The sequence below is a fragment of the Crocodylus siamensis genome, chromosome 8, assembly GCF_052110815.1.
Source record: "Crocodylus siamensis isolate JL-2025a chromosome 8, ASM5211081v1, whole genome shotgun sequence".
NCBI classification, from domain to species: Eukaryota; Metazoa; Chordata; order Crocodylia; family Crocodylidae; genus Crocodylus; species Crocodylus siamensis.
In genome coordinates this window covers 9,767,574-9,782,734 of record NC_143402.1, presented here as the reverse complement: position 1 = coordinate 9,782,734, position 15,161 = coordinate 9,767,574, and the positions used below count along the sequence as shown (strand labels likewise).

Here is a 15,161-nt window from a genome sequence, read left to right as displayed (position 1 = left end):
CCTATGTCCTTAGACCAACATGGCTACAACCAAAAACCCAGGGATAAGGGAAGAAAGATGCAATCCAGTATGCACATCTATAGACATATGCCCACTTGTAATAATTTAAATACACGATAAAATCTAAGCGTTTTAAAAGCTGGGAAAGTAATTCATTGTTTAATACAAGAAATGTGTAGTCATCTCTGTGACCTGTTCCTCAAGTACAGTTATCTACAGCTTTGTTTTAAATGTTCCAGTAACTCTTGTTGCTTCTGTTGATAAGTGTGTGGCTCTGCAACTGGAATGGATTTAGCTATTTTCTTCCAATTACTCGGCAATATTTTTCCCACGAGTTCTCTGTTTTTCTAGCTAATGCCCTCCTTGTGCTGATTGACTGGGTCCCTAAAAGCAATGCAGAAAAGTGCTGGACACACCAGCTAAAAAGTAAGCAATTGTAGCTGGGAGGGAGCTATTAGTATAACTATGACCTTTAGCTTACTCAAAGAGAGAGCCCTTGCCAAACAGACTTCTACCGTATGCAGATTAGATTAGTTTAGAAGAAAAAGCGGCGGGACTTTACTTGATTTAGAATTTTCTTTAGGAAAATAAAGGTTGGCATAGTGCTGTTTCATAATATAATTGGAAAAGTGGATTGCAGCTTAAATATGTGAATTCAAATACGTGTGTCCAGTTTCATTTAAGGAATCAGTTTAATCCTTATGAATGAGTTTCTCACACAGGAGGCTTCTACACCCTTTGGCCAACAGGTCAATGGGTAGGCACAGGGGCATGTTTTTTTCCTTGCAAGATCAGTGTATTGGAGCTGTTGTAGAGTCTGCTTAGAAATTAGAGGGCTGAGGTTTTGTAATTATCTTCTCACAAACCTTAGCGGTGGCCACCAGCTCATCCTTCCTTTGGCTAGATGGTGGTCCTATGGAGCTGGTTGAAACAAAACATCGAGGTCAGTTTTCTTTACGAAAACTGCAGATGTTTTTTGAGAAACCCATCTGTTTTATAGGCAGTTCCATTGTCAGGGGACATTTCATGGGGTGAAATCCTGGTTCCACTGAAATCTACAGACGTTTTTCTGGACTACAGTGGGTGCAGCCCTTGACCCATGGGATTCACACTGGGAGACAAGCTGTTTGTCAGCTGAAGTAGCCACTGAGGAAAAATCAAACGAGCGTGAGACAGACCCATCTAATACCAGTAGTTATTAGGTAGATGGTTTATGCCTTTCTTTGTTGTGAATAATGCATTCGAATTCTGCTCTACAAATAGTCGCAGGAACTGACCCTACCATTTGTGTGCATGTGTGCACGCACACAAGCTTGTGCTCATTAAATGTTCGTACAGTTTTTAAAAATTAATTAGACTGGGATTTTTAACAGTTTCCTAACTGCCTGAGATGTCTGAAAATCTCAGTTTGTAATATTATTACTTATGTAGAGAAGACATGATTTTTGACGTGAGACTGTCCCTTGCCTGTTCTGCATTGTACTCAATAGAAAATGCAAATGATAATATTTACAATGCACAAAAGGACAGAGATCTGATCGTGGCCTTGGTAAAACTGCAAAAGTGGGAATAGACATGCACACAAAATACAAGTAGCATCAGCCTGAGGAGAGGAAAGCAGCACTACTTGTATTGAACCATCGCTGCTGACTTGCAACGCACGACCACCCAGGACTTTAGGGCATCAGGGAACATAAAGCTCAGATTTTCCTTCTTTAAAAGCCCAGCTCTCATCCGACTGAAGTCAAAGAAGAATTTCCACTTCCTTTCAGAAGAGACAGAGAGAAGCCTTTCTGCTTTACTCTAGCAGAGCTTCTGGTGTACCTACACAATGCCTTATCCAGTTCATGATGTTTGTCTCTCAGGATAAAGATGGCTCGAGTGAAACAGGAGATTGGTTGGGACAGAAAGGTTTCCACCTCCCTGCCATCCCCTCCACCTCAGCTAATGTGTCTTTATAGGCCTCAGCCAATAAAATGAGAAGAGAAGTTTCTAAAGCCTGAATTTTTCCTACGCTATTTATTTTTCCTTGTGAATAGCCTGTAGGTGTCACAGACCTTGGGTTTCATAAATCACCATTGGCCTCCACAGGTGCTGAGCAGCCCTGGCCTCGTGCCAGAGCCTTTGAAGCCTGAACCTAGGAGTGGGAACAAGCCCTGATACCATACATGCCGATTTGTCGGGCTAAGTAAAAGTGGCCCCCTCTTCCCACCTACTCAGCTCTCCCTGGACGCTGAATTGCAGCCCTGCTGCTGACTCATGGAAACCTACAGACCTTGCGCCATGGGCACCCGCTGAGCCAGAAAAACTTTAAGGCACATAAAGCCTCCTGTGTTTGTGAAATTGCCATTTTTTTGGCATGGAGAGATAGCTGTATCCTTATATAATTGCGTTGCTGAGCTTGGAAACCCTACAATATGTATCAACAGATGTTAAGAGGCGTGACAAATGTTCGAGCACCAAATGAATGGCAAGACTGTTTGAACTGTCTTTTATGTAAATACTGAAATCGAGGCCTAAAGAAATCCATTTTTTATGTCCTAATAAATAAAACGTGGGGACGGGGGGAATAGCTAAACAGCCTGTCTCTCACGCCTCTCTCTGCATTGCTTCTGTCTCTGTCTAAACCTGCAACTGCAGACAGACATGGGGCGATGCTCTTCCCTCTGCCCTTAGAAGGGATCCTGTTCAGGAAAGGTGACTTAGATTCATGCCTAAATTCCTTGGTAGTCAATGGGACTTAAGCCACTTTTTCTGAACTGGGGAAACTGGTTTTCCTACCAGTGGAGTTAGGTGGCTAGTAATCCCATGCTTCCGAGCTTTTGCTGGTTGCAGTGGAAGGGGCTAGGAAGGGATTTTTTTCCTCTTATGAACCTTAGCGGCTTGGAGGAGGAGGGTGAACCATCCTCTAAAGCATGGGGACATGGACCAAAGCTAAAGTTGGGGGTTATGACTGGGGTGAACCGATGCTTTCGCTAATACTTTGAAAACACAGACTTCTGGCTGGAGGGTCTTGCTCTTCCATTCAGGGTCATGCTGGTTACCAGTTTTAGACCAGGAAAGTATTTTTCCCCCGAATCCCCAGGGCTCTGCGGGTTCTTGCTTTAATGTGTAGTATGGGGCCTGGTGCTCTTCCAAGGATCCTTTGGGCAGATGTTAAGCCGTTATTTCCCACTGCAGTGCTCTAGTCTCACCTGCATTTGATCACTTTGAGGTGTACTTGGGTAAATGGTTGCTTGCAAACACAGGGGACTGGACATGATGACTTGGGAGGGCCCTTCCATTGCTATGCTCAGCAGAAGCCTTTGTATTTCTAATTACACAAAGAAGGACACTTCCATCGATCCCCTTCAGATGTAAAGTGGCCAGGGCCCGATGCAAACCCATGGACATCAATATAAGCCTGGCCCTTGCCCCTGGGCATGTGCAATCCTGTATTTCACATCAACTGCATGTGCCCAGACTGGCACTCAGTGAGTTGAGTCTTATGAACCTCACCTGGTAGGATGTGCTTCGAGGGTTAACTTCCGCTCAGTTATGCTTGAAGAGCTCCAGGTTTTAAAATACACCTTGAAAGGAGTGCCTCAAATTTCTCCGTTCTTCCTTACTCACAAGAGCCAGTTGCATCAGTAGCACTTCTTCCAGGGGAGCCTCCCCCTACCCATTAAGATGAAACCACAAATCACATGTCCCTTACTCTGCATGCCTTTTGTGTTTTTAACCTGATGGGTGTGGTGCAGGTGCTGCATAGCTAATGTTTTGCTAGGCGACTCTCACATGACAGCAAGACTTTCAGGAGCATCTGTTGGCATGTTGCTGAATTGCCAGGCAAAACCATGGGGGGAGGATAGATGTGTACTTTCATCTTACTCTTTAATAAGCACTTAAGCAGCAAAGGGTTAAACTAAAACTGCATTAATGGGCACTAATGCTAGCTAGCAAATTTTTCATGCCAGTGCCAAGCGCAATTCTTGGGTACCCATTTAGAGGCAGGTGAGAAATGACAGCAGTCGGCGCCAAGTTTTCTACGAAAGGCTCCTTTCCCTTGTTGCATGGTTCGAGTAGGAGTCTCAAAAGTGCTCTGTGTTTAACCTAACTCCACTTCCACTAAAATAAATGGTACAAATCCCAGTGAGCCCTGTGGGAGCAAGGCTAGGCCAACCCTAACACTTCTAAAACCTAAAAAGAAGCCTTTTTCTTTAAACTGTACTCTAGCTGTGGTTCCACACAAGTGATGACTGATTCATCCTTTGCAAGAGGACAGTCATCTGGACAAGACTGAGTATACACTGATATTACAAAAATGTGGCTATTTGAATTCCTGTTTGCTAGAGGCTTCAATTCATTCCTTTGTTGGATTTTCTTTTCCCATTGGCCTGCCATCAAGCATGGACGAGCATCAAGCAAAGCATACAACCTGCATTTCCACTGCTACAATGGGAGGAAACAGCAACTGCAAGGATAAAAAAAGCTGGACACAAAAGTCGCTTCTGTTAGCTGAGAGCCTCTTGGGTTCACAGTTCATGTGGATTATGGTTTACTCATTTGCAGCATGGATATAAAATTGTTGGTTTCTTCCCAAGCCTGAGATGGTTTTGTAGCCATCTTCATGGAAAAGAGGCCCGTAATAGTGCTCTAAGTAATGGATAAGAGATGCATACTCTGATCTCTCCTCATGACGAATGCATTGCTATTTTAGTATATGGAAAGCCGTACACTACTACCAACCTAATCTCCTGTGCATGAATGTTATGAGCGTAGCTGATGTGAGTTACGGCATTTTCTGCTTAAGTATGTGACACGTTGAGTGCAGTTTTGGGAAATTCATCATTTTTGTTTATGCCGGTTTTTTGGGGGGTTTTTTTGGAAGCCCCATCAAATTTTGATGACATGAATACTTTCACATCCAATGCATGCAAATTGTTTACAAAATTTTGAGGCAAAAAACCCACTGAGGCGCAGAGAAAAAAATCATCGTTTTTTACTCAGACATAGGCTAGTATTTCTTGAAAGGGGCCTAATTTTTCACTGGAGGTTAGCTTTACTTTTGCTCTATTGGTTTGCTGACATTAGCAGTACTATCCAGTCTCAAGTTTGGAATGAAACATGACAAATTTGTTGATCATTGAGTGGTTTTCCATTTTGATACCAGTATTTCCTCTCTCTCCATTATAATTCATCATAACGACATAACTTTGCAGTTTCTTTCTGCAGCACATTTAGTATCATTACAGGGGTGGGCAATTATTTCAGGCAGAGGGACACTTATTGAGTTTTGGCAAGCCATCAAGGGCCACATGACAGGCAGCCAGGGGCAGATTAATATTTATTTTCTAATTTTTTTATGGGCTCCATGGGCCGGATAGAATAGCCTGGCGGGCTGCATCTGGCCCATGGGCCGCATTTTGCCCACCCCTGCATTAGCCTCTGACTACTAGAAAATGCACCGTGCAAGCTTTCACTATTTGTGCTTCCCATCTTTTCGTTGTGTAGTATGTTGTGTAGTGTTCAGGTTCATATTCCGGCCTACTTTTCCACTGGGAGGGTAATAAACCTCAGCTGGTGATTATGTACCACTTGAAACATAGGTAATCGTAAGGTTAGTTTGTGAGTTGGCATATAGGATTAACTATATAAACCATGAGAAATATTTTTGATCATTTACCCAGGATTAATAGCCATATTGTTCTGTGCTATAGTGATCTGGAGACAGGGGTATTTTTTATTCTATAGAGGCAGAATAAACTAGAGCCCGGCAGCATATAGTCTGAGGAAGGATTCCTACAGTCCTGTAGCCATTGTATATGCATAGCTTTGTTCAGGTTAATGGAGCAATGCCAGCCCAGCCCAATCTAGTTTGGACTATCTCAAGTCAAGCCAGTTGAAAGCTATGGAGATTTATCTTGTTGAAGTAATAAATTAAGGAGGCTTTTTCACACTGACATCATTGTGTTAAGATCTCACTATTAATACAACCATGGTGTGTAGTTGTGGCAGAGGCTGCCATCTGCTTATCACTGACAGAGGCTGCCATCTGCTTATCACTGACAGAGGACAATTTCTGTCCAGATATCAGCCACCCTAAAGCCTCAGCAATAGCACTTAGTGTTTCATGCACACCCATTTGACTTTGGATGAGATTCAGGAATGTCCGTCTGGGACGTTATAGAGATGAGGTTCATCTTCAGGTTGAGGGTACTTGTCACTGATTTCCACGGGATCACACCCAAGCAGCAGGGACAGACGGTGGCACTGAGGAATCCCCCTTCTCTTGCCTTCTTGGCACAAAAGCAGTAAACTCCAGGGGACATGTTTTGCAGATGAAAAATAGAACCGAGGGGTGGCCAGGAATTGAAGTGGAATATGGCTTGTCCTTGCATGCCGGCGGGCCTCTCACCACCTCAAAGGATGGAAAAATTCCTTGGGGGAATGTACAGTTTGTGATTTACATGCCCAAAATACAACAAACAGCCAGGGAAGCTTGGAAAAGAGCTACCACCAAGAGTTTGGACTGTCAGCCAGGGCAGGCTTTCCACAGCGATGCCCCAAATTGCATGATTAAAACAAAATGATTAGGCCATACACAGAATTATAAACCCATCAAGGAGTGTCCTGAATTCTTTATGGGGGGGGAACCCCCTGTAATTAACTGCCAAGGAGCGATGGATTTTTCCAACCCAGTTGCTGTTGCAAATCATTTGCTATGATTTAAAAAGTGTAATCCACAAGAAACTGATTGTTATTGCAATTCAACGCTATTTTTTCAAGTGCATTAGCTACGCTGAGCTTGCCCTCTGCCCATTAGCTAACAAAAACTGGCTATACACTTCCAGACTCCTCATGTCTTGCTTCTTGATAATCATCCGGCCCCATTTTAGCAAGTTCATTATGAAAAGTTGGGCTTCAAGCTTGCCCCAAGCTATGCAGTGTTAGACAGTAGTGTCCAGAAACCCCAGTGCAGATTAGCCTGGACTGGACCCTGGGTCCCCGGACTCCCAACTCGGTGCATTGTGCATTAGCACTGTATCTTTAGTGCTTCCCTGCAGCTACCAAGATGAAGGGAGGGGAAGCAGAAAACGTGTGGCTCAGTCCCAAGAGCAGAGAAATCAGTTCTGGCTGCTTACCAGGAAGCCACAGCGCTGCACAGATTAACCTGAGAGGGTCTCGAGGGTTTTGAGCTGAACTTGCTTGTTGAAGTTCCTTAGCAATATGGGTCTGCACCTGTTCAACTGCACCTTCACCCTCTGCTTGCAAAGAGTGGGGTGGCTGCAGTCTCTCCTGGGTGCTTCTGTATTTATAGATAGTCATTGAGCAACGCATGGAAGAATCTCCAGCTTTCCCTAACCCCAGTCATGCTGACAGACCCTTGCAAAGTCAAGGAGGAATTTAGTGTGAATGTACTAGGGTAGATTTTGGTATTCAGAGCTGATGTCTGAGGAGTCTGATGTCTCTTTTTGGATTCTCTGCACAAGAGTCCCACAGCTTTGGCAAATGGGCTGATTTCTAGAGAGGGAAAAAACTCTGGTTGTGCAGACGCTAGGGAATTAGGGGCAAGTGAAGACTATGACACACTGAAACCTGACCAACCCCGGGGCCTTGGAAACACCACGTCATGTTGCAGCCAGTGCCTGCATCCAAGTGGGTGCATGTTAACCGGCGTAACAGCGGAGCAGACATTCCCTTCCCTTCCATGCACTCCTCTTCTTGCCAAAATTAAACAGGGATGGATGCAGCAAACAAGCCCAGAAACAAGTGGAAAGAAATGAGCACTTGGTGCCAAAAAGGAAGTGTGTAATGTAGTTACATGCAGGCCAGCTTGGTGCAAAGCAAAGTAGCAGCAAGGGAGAGAGGGAGCCAGTCGGTCATGGGACGGTGGAGCTTTTGGCTCTGAGTCTCCATTCCTCCCAGGGGAGGGATCACTTTGTACAGGCAAATCTCCTCTAGTTGGGTAAGGAGTGTGTTGGACACTGAAGAGAGGTGGCTCAGATCCCTTGGCATAAGGACCCTGCAGGGTGATTAAAATTATAAAGAGGATGGAAATAGCCTCTTCCCTGTGGCTGCAGTGGACAGAGCTAGAAGCAATGATCTCAAATTGCAGCAGAGGAAATTTAGGGGATGAACTTTCTGACTTTGAGGGTGGTCAGGCTGCTTTGAGACAGGGTGGGCTCTCCATCTGTGCAAATTTTGCAGAGCAGGTTACACAGACTCATGGCTGGGATGGCTTTGTCAGGGATGTTTCTGCCTTAGGTGTGGGACTGGACTAGATGAGCTCATGAAGTCCCTTCCAGCCCTGTTTTTCCATGAGCCAAAGATAGAACGGGACTTTTCCCACTATAGCTGGAGTGCTATAAATCACAGCACCACCGCCTTTTCTCTGTGCCTGTTCCTATCCACTGCCCCCACGTGCGACTCAAAGCTAATTGAAAATTGAAGTTTTTTGGCATACCTCTGTAATTGCTGCATGGTCCATAAGGCAAAAAAAAAATTGGCCTCACATAGATTTGGAGCCGTGTTTGCTGTAGTTCTGAAACAACGTGCCTCGCTGTAAATCTGTTGAACTGTTGCAAAGCCCCGTTATCAACTAGGAACATGACCACTAAACGCTGATGTTCTGTTCCTGTCCGTGCACCTAGATGGTTTACTAATATGCGTCTGATGCTCACTTGGGGGTATGGGTTAATGGCAACCTTATCTAAACTCATTAAGAAAATAAATACGTGCCCAACTGAAATAAACACTGAATAATCTGTCCCAGTCTTGTGGACTGTCTCTCGCTGAGTGAATGCACAGTTGGATTACGCAGAAGACAGATTTCTGCTGTAGAGCATCCTCCAGACATGTAGCCGTGATCAGAAATATGCAGACTTCAGGAGGGGGTAAACTGATTTCAGTTTTACAAAGACTCTGCTGATGAAAGAGTGATAAAGCTTTCTGTAGCTGTTGCCTGTCCCATCGCTAATGGGAGTATTTCTTGAGCCTTGGTAACATAGCAAAATGCTGAAGAGAAGTTAAAAAGAGACGTCTCTGCCTGAGGCACTTTGGATGTCCGAAACATTGATGTGCTCCGGTGCTGGGACTGGCCTCGGACAAGTGGATGGATACTTTGGCTGTCCTTTAACCTTTCCTAAGTCTGAGGGTTGGGAGTCTCTTATTAACATACTAACTTCATGGAGTCCCTTGTTCATGAATGCCCCTGGCCAGCAGCCTGACTCGGTCAGCCCCATGCCTGGAAAAACAGACAACCCTGACCCAGGGCTCTGAAATCTTATGGCCTCTAGTTCCCACGTTACATTCTGCAGAAACCAGAAGCTTCAGAAACCAGTAATGTCACTGGGAGGTGGGCACCAAAGCACCTGCCACTACAGTAGGGGCTGACCACACCACTGCCGTCAGCGTGGCAGGAGCCAGCACTGCCCTGTGCATTGGGGGCTGCTCTGGGTACGATCCTGCCCTGCTACGCCTCCGCCAGAAACCAACACTTCTTAGGATTGCTAGCTTAGGTGTGGGGGAAAGGCAGACCCCTAACCCACTGATTCTCAACCAGGGCATGCTGCAAGAGCCTTTAAAGGGTACTACAGGAGGTGTGAGAAGGCAGACTGGTTGGCTTCTCTCCCTGCCTGGCTGCTCCCCTACTCCTGCTGCCTGGCCTCTGCCAGGAGGTAAGGTCTATAATAAAGACATTTAGTTTTCGAAGTGACGTGCAGCTAAATTCACACGCTATGGAGAGATCTAATGAAAAGTGCCTCGAGTCTAAAGAAGCTGAGAGCCACTGCTCTGACCTGTTCCTGCTGCTGCTGTTTATTCATAAACAACAGAAAAAAAGGGTGGGGGTGGCAGACCAGACCCTGATGCCTTTGCTCAGAAGTTGGCCACAGTGAGAGTTTGCCTGAATGAGACCTTGCTACTTTAACCCACTTTTCAAGCTGACAAAGAAACTTTCAACAGCCGGAAAACCAACATAAAAGACGAGACCCCTTTGCATCGCTCCTCTTTGGCCACAGAGGCCTGATACCTTTTTCTGTTCTGAAAAAAACCCGCAGCTTGTACATTCGGCATCTAGAAGATCCACCCCATCAGACAGCCATGTGTCTTCTTAACCGAGGGTAGCTGTCTCAGGTCTGGCTCTGTTGTAAAGAGGGATCCTTGAGGTAGAAAGCTCCTCTGGTCAACCTGGCTTCAAGGACTGTCTGATTTGCCACAAGTGGTAACAATGACACTTGGGGCTGTTGCATGAGATGATGAATAGAGTGACCCTGGTGACCGTCCATGCGAGTGTAAATAGTTTCATAGGATGGTTTGAATAAACAGAAGGCTCCAGGTGAGATGGTCCCATGGTGAGATGGTCCCTTGGCTCCAGATGAGATGCTCCAAGTGAGATGGTCCTGTGGTGAGATGGTCCCTTGGTCTGTTGGAAGAGCCTGTGTGCAGATAGACTGCTATGTCTTTCCTTTACGGATGCTTGGAGGGGACATCACATTGGCATATATTTAAAAGAGAAGAGTGCTTCAGGCTTTGCAGCAAGGGCACAGTTTGACTGGTAATTCTGTCATATATCATTTTGGTTGCATATATGAGCATGGGTGTGGTCCATCTTACTAAGGGAGACTTTTTTCAGACAGGAGAGTGAACTTGACAGTTTGGCCCCATTATTCTGCTTGTTTCGGGAAACCCAGCTACCAACGTTCACACCCACAAAACCACACAGACAGAGCAACAGGTGAGCACTGCCTAAGCTCAGTAGTTTGATACCAAAGCATCTACAGCTTTTCTTCTCTCTTTGGCCCCAGCAGCGTTTTACACCATTGCCTTCCACCCCAGTCATTGATAGTGGGTAGCGATCAATGCTTATTTTTAATATTAGCCCTTTTCTTCTGACAATGGAGTGAAATGAGTGGACTGCCCAAACCCAGCCAGGAGCGGTGAGGCTAGCGGCACAAAGTTATGTGGCAGCAATGGATAGTATCAACAACCTACCAGAATGACTTAAAACGCTCCACACTCTGTCATCTTCTCTTCTTCCCTCTTTTTGATATGAGGCCAGATTCTCATGCCCACTAATGCCTCTCATTATATGCAAGGCAACCTAAACAGGTTTAAAAATGCACTCAGTCTACTTTAAAGGCATGCCTATTCAGTGTCAGACCACAGCACATTGTTGCTCTGAAACGTGCTTTCTCCTGCTGCGTGTTCCCCCAGCCCAAAAATACCCTGTACTCCCCATTAGGGTAACAGTGTGGAGGCGGCAGGGGTAAGTAAAAATCAGCCAGATGATTGACATTTTATGTCACTGGTTGCACATCCAATGAGAACGAGTAGACAGGGCATCTTTCCCCAGCATGCCTGACAGTTTAGCCAAGCCCCACAGCTTCTCTAAAAATCCAGTGCAAAAGGGCCTGAGTATGAAATGGGTCCTTTGCCCTCTTAACTCTGCATCCCAAAAGTAAGTTTCCTTCCCACTGAAATTCAAGACTCCTTTGCTGAACGAGAGGTTTGCTGTAGCAGTAACTACATTTGTTCTGATAGCGATTGTGCTGATGGATGATGGGCTATTGGCCTATTCCCTGCCTAGTAATAACCTTGAATCACGGATTCACAGAAGTTTAGGGCTGGAAGGGACGTCATAAGCTCATCGGGTCCAGCCCCCATGTATCATACAGTGAACACCTCAGCACTGAGACAAGACGAGATTTCTGAAGCATTTACCAATTCTGTGCCCCTTGTCCTGGCTCACTCCCACTGCTGTCAGGATACAGAGACATGGGGATTTGGGGAATGGGTTTAATTGGTGTGTTGCGCAATCGTGGACATGTGTGAATCACTTCTGAGGTGAATCCAGGCCTCAAAGCAAAACCGTCTACTTAATGTACAATACTTTAAATAACGAGAAGCCTGTTTGTTTAGTAGGAGCAACATTTCCTCTAACTTGCGTTCCCAAGATTGACTGTTTCTGATTTACAGCAAGAAAAGTAAGCAAAAACATCAGGTGCCTCTGGAATGGATGTATGAGTATAAAAGAACAGATGTCTGTTATACAGAGGATTGGCTGAATAGGGGTCATGATCTGAAATCAAAATACCACCCCCCCTCCAGTTTTTTCTCTCCTAATGAATTTGCAATATCCTTTGCAGTACTGTTTTGGTATTAACCTTGTTTATATGCTGGTAAAACAGATTTAAAAAATCTCAAAGCATCTCTGCTACCTGCTCTGACCTGACTTCATCTACAAATGTAATTCCAGGCAAGCTTTGGGGTTAAATCAGGGTGCCAGCCTGTCTAGCATTACTGTATTTTGTGGAAGGTCCTGTCTCTGTATTGCCAGGACTTTCAATGCCTGGAAACATTTGCAAACAATGGTCTCCAACAAAGGAACAGGGGCTGCTAAAAGGAAGCTTGCAAACCATGATTGACGTCAGCTGAAATGGATAGTGACCAAATGCAGGCATCTGTCCGGGATAGCACTTGTGGCTACAGAATCTGTGGTCTGACATGCTGACACGTGTGGCACACTCATGGTATGGGTGTGCCTCATTTATCTTCTTCTTGAGCTCTGTGATAAGCTAGAATGGTAGGATTTATTCATTATAAGAAAATCCCAGAAGTGCTGCCTTAGAAAGAGGACACTCATAGAGAAAAAAAAATCCAGCAGGAGTGAGCTTTTTTGAAGAAAAAAAAAGTAAACACGACTGAGACCTGTCACTTGATATTAAGGAATCATTTTTCCCTCATGCAAAACTGCATTGCTCCATAAATAACACTTGAATGGAACTGTGAACAGAAAAGGCCTGATTTTTAAAAGGATTCTTCTAATTTTGCAGGTGTAAAATTGCTCCTGCAAATCCTTTCGTCCACAATTTGTAGGGTTTCCAATGCAACTTCATGATTTCCTATGCCTGGCCCACTACAGGGAACTGTGTCTGCAATTTTGTACCCACAAGTATTAATCGAAGCAAAATTGTGTTCACAGGGCTCGAAGGCAGGCCAGTTTGTGAAAAATCTGGTTGGTAAGGGAGAGAAGCAGCATGTTTAATCAATCCGCTGTTGACCGTGTCATTTGATACAATCTTCACCTGATTAGCATAATGAGGCAACGTGCCTTGCTTTGAATGTCTTTTCTGAACAGTTCTGATGAGGACAGAGATGTGAAAGGCCCATCCTGTTGCTTGTGTCTCCATTTTCTAGTTCATGTTATTACACACCACCTTTTGACAGCTTCAGTATATAAGGTAAAGATGCTGAAGAGTTCCTCTCCATCAGCTCAGCAGATTATGCTTTAAACACAAAATCTACAGGACCTGACCTGCAATTAACTACTTGTCCGGAGAACTCCAAAGGCTACGCTTTCTGTAATAGAGACTTTGATGGGAGAAAAATGTACTTTAGTCTCCCCTGGCCATGTAAATGTGGCCAGGTTGACAGCTTTGCAGAACAAGGTTTTCTCTTCGTCCGTGTGCAGGGTATATGGAGCAGTAAGGAGCAATGCCAACTCTCCTCCGCATTGTTTCACCAACATATTTCAGCCCCGACATGCAGGGAGAAAAGGTCATTCCAGCTTTCTGCCCATCGAGTCCTTGACGTTGTGGTTGGGATCATCAAGAAGTATCATTTAGAGGGATGGGAACATCTGTCACGTAAGAACTGGACCCAGACCAAAAACCACTCATTCTGCATACCGGGGTGTAGGTTATAGCCATGTTGGTCTAAAGACATAGGCCTCATTCTACATATGGCGCTGAAAATAAGAGTTTTGTATTTTTTTTTTACCTTGTCCTCAGTAAAGATGTAGAGGGGTCATTAAAGCATTGTGGTTTTGTATTTTTCAGATGTTATTTATATTGCCTGGAAGCAGCTATGCAGCAAGATCTAGCCTTGCATGAGAGACTGCTCAGATTCTTACTATGCGAAGGTCATTACCATCTACTCAGTTTGCATAAATATCTGTTTGACTTACAGCATGTTATTGTTTTAACAGGGCCGCCATGTTAAGACTGGACAACTTGCAGCAATTAAGGTGATGAACGTTACAGAGGTGAGTGAACATATAGTGGGAAGGGGGTGGGAGAGACAGTGGCCTGGATTGCACACTAACATTTTATTTTATGTAGCCCTTTTTTCCCTTCAATCCAGGGGGGAGAAAGGGGCTATGTAAAATAAAACATTAGTGTGGCTTCCTTAGGAAAGAAGATGGCCATCTGCTATTCATTGTGTTTTCTGAGCATTGGTGTTTTCCTGAGATCCCAAGGATGGGTTATATGAACACATTGCTTTGTTTTTAATCATATTTGTCCAAAGCAAGTGGGGACAGCACTTCTGTATATTTTGCTAGTCTATAATAATGAAGAAAAGAACTGTCTTCCTGCTTATTTCTGGTGATTATCTGTTGCCAGAGATAGCAAATAGAAGATTTCCTGTAGCTTTTCGCTGCCCCTGCTGTGTTTCATCACATCCTTTCCTCTTGCACACCAACCATTCCTCTATTTGGTATAAAAATCTAGGGCATTGCAGTTGTACTGACGGCAAGCAAGAAGGAACATGTTAGAGATGCAAATATTGCCTTTTTAAGATTCAATAGATGAGAAAAGGAGACAATTTAATTGGCACTGCCCCTTTCCACATTTATAGAGCGGTGTTACAGTTATAACAGTGTCATAGAATTTGCTAAGCATTGATTTTTGTTCCCCTGTACAGCTGACTCATAGTATAGTAACTTGCCTCCACAAGACCAAATTAGCCTGAATGTTGGAAAGGCCAAAAAACCTATGCCTCCCCACCCCCTTTAAACTTACTGGAAGCTCATCCTTAGGACTTATGCATCCAGTTTTCATGTACACTAAAAGCCCCTTGGCACCCCACTGGCAGCATGAAAACGCTTCAGTGATGGGCAGTACCATAAAACTCTTAAGATGAAGAAAAGTTATGCAAAGGTAAGTGTTAAGTAATTTACTTCTGCTTTCACTCTGCCAGGATAGCTTAAAAGGATCCGAGAGTGAATAAGAATCAAGGTCAACATCTCTGCAAAATATACATGCACATACACAGTCAAATTGTGAATATGTTGCTTGTCTGTCCATGGAGAGGGTCCCTTTCTATGACAACTGGAGCAGTAGACCCCTGGGGTTTTGCTTTTGTCCGTGCAAGTACATGCTACGTGAACTGCAATAGCT

At 44.5% G+C, this 15,161-nt stretch overlaps 1 protein-coding gene across 3 annotated transcripts in view; it reads left to right on the top strand.

Moving 5' to 3' along the window:
* NRK (Nik related kinase) overlaps positions 1-15,161 on the top strand; it is a 124,890-nt gene that overhangs the window by 28,571 nt on the left and 81,158 nt on the right. For all 3 annotated transcript variants that reach the window (XM_090060574.1, XM_090060573.1, XM_090060572.1), the window contains exon 3: positions 13,970-14,026. In XM_090060574.1, coding sequence (XP_089916700.1) covers positions 13,970-14,026 — 57 coding nt within the window. The remainder of the gene's footprint in view (positions 1-13,969; positions 14,027-15,161) is intronic.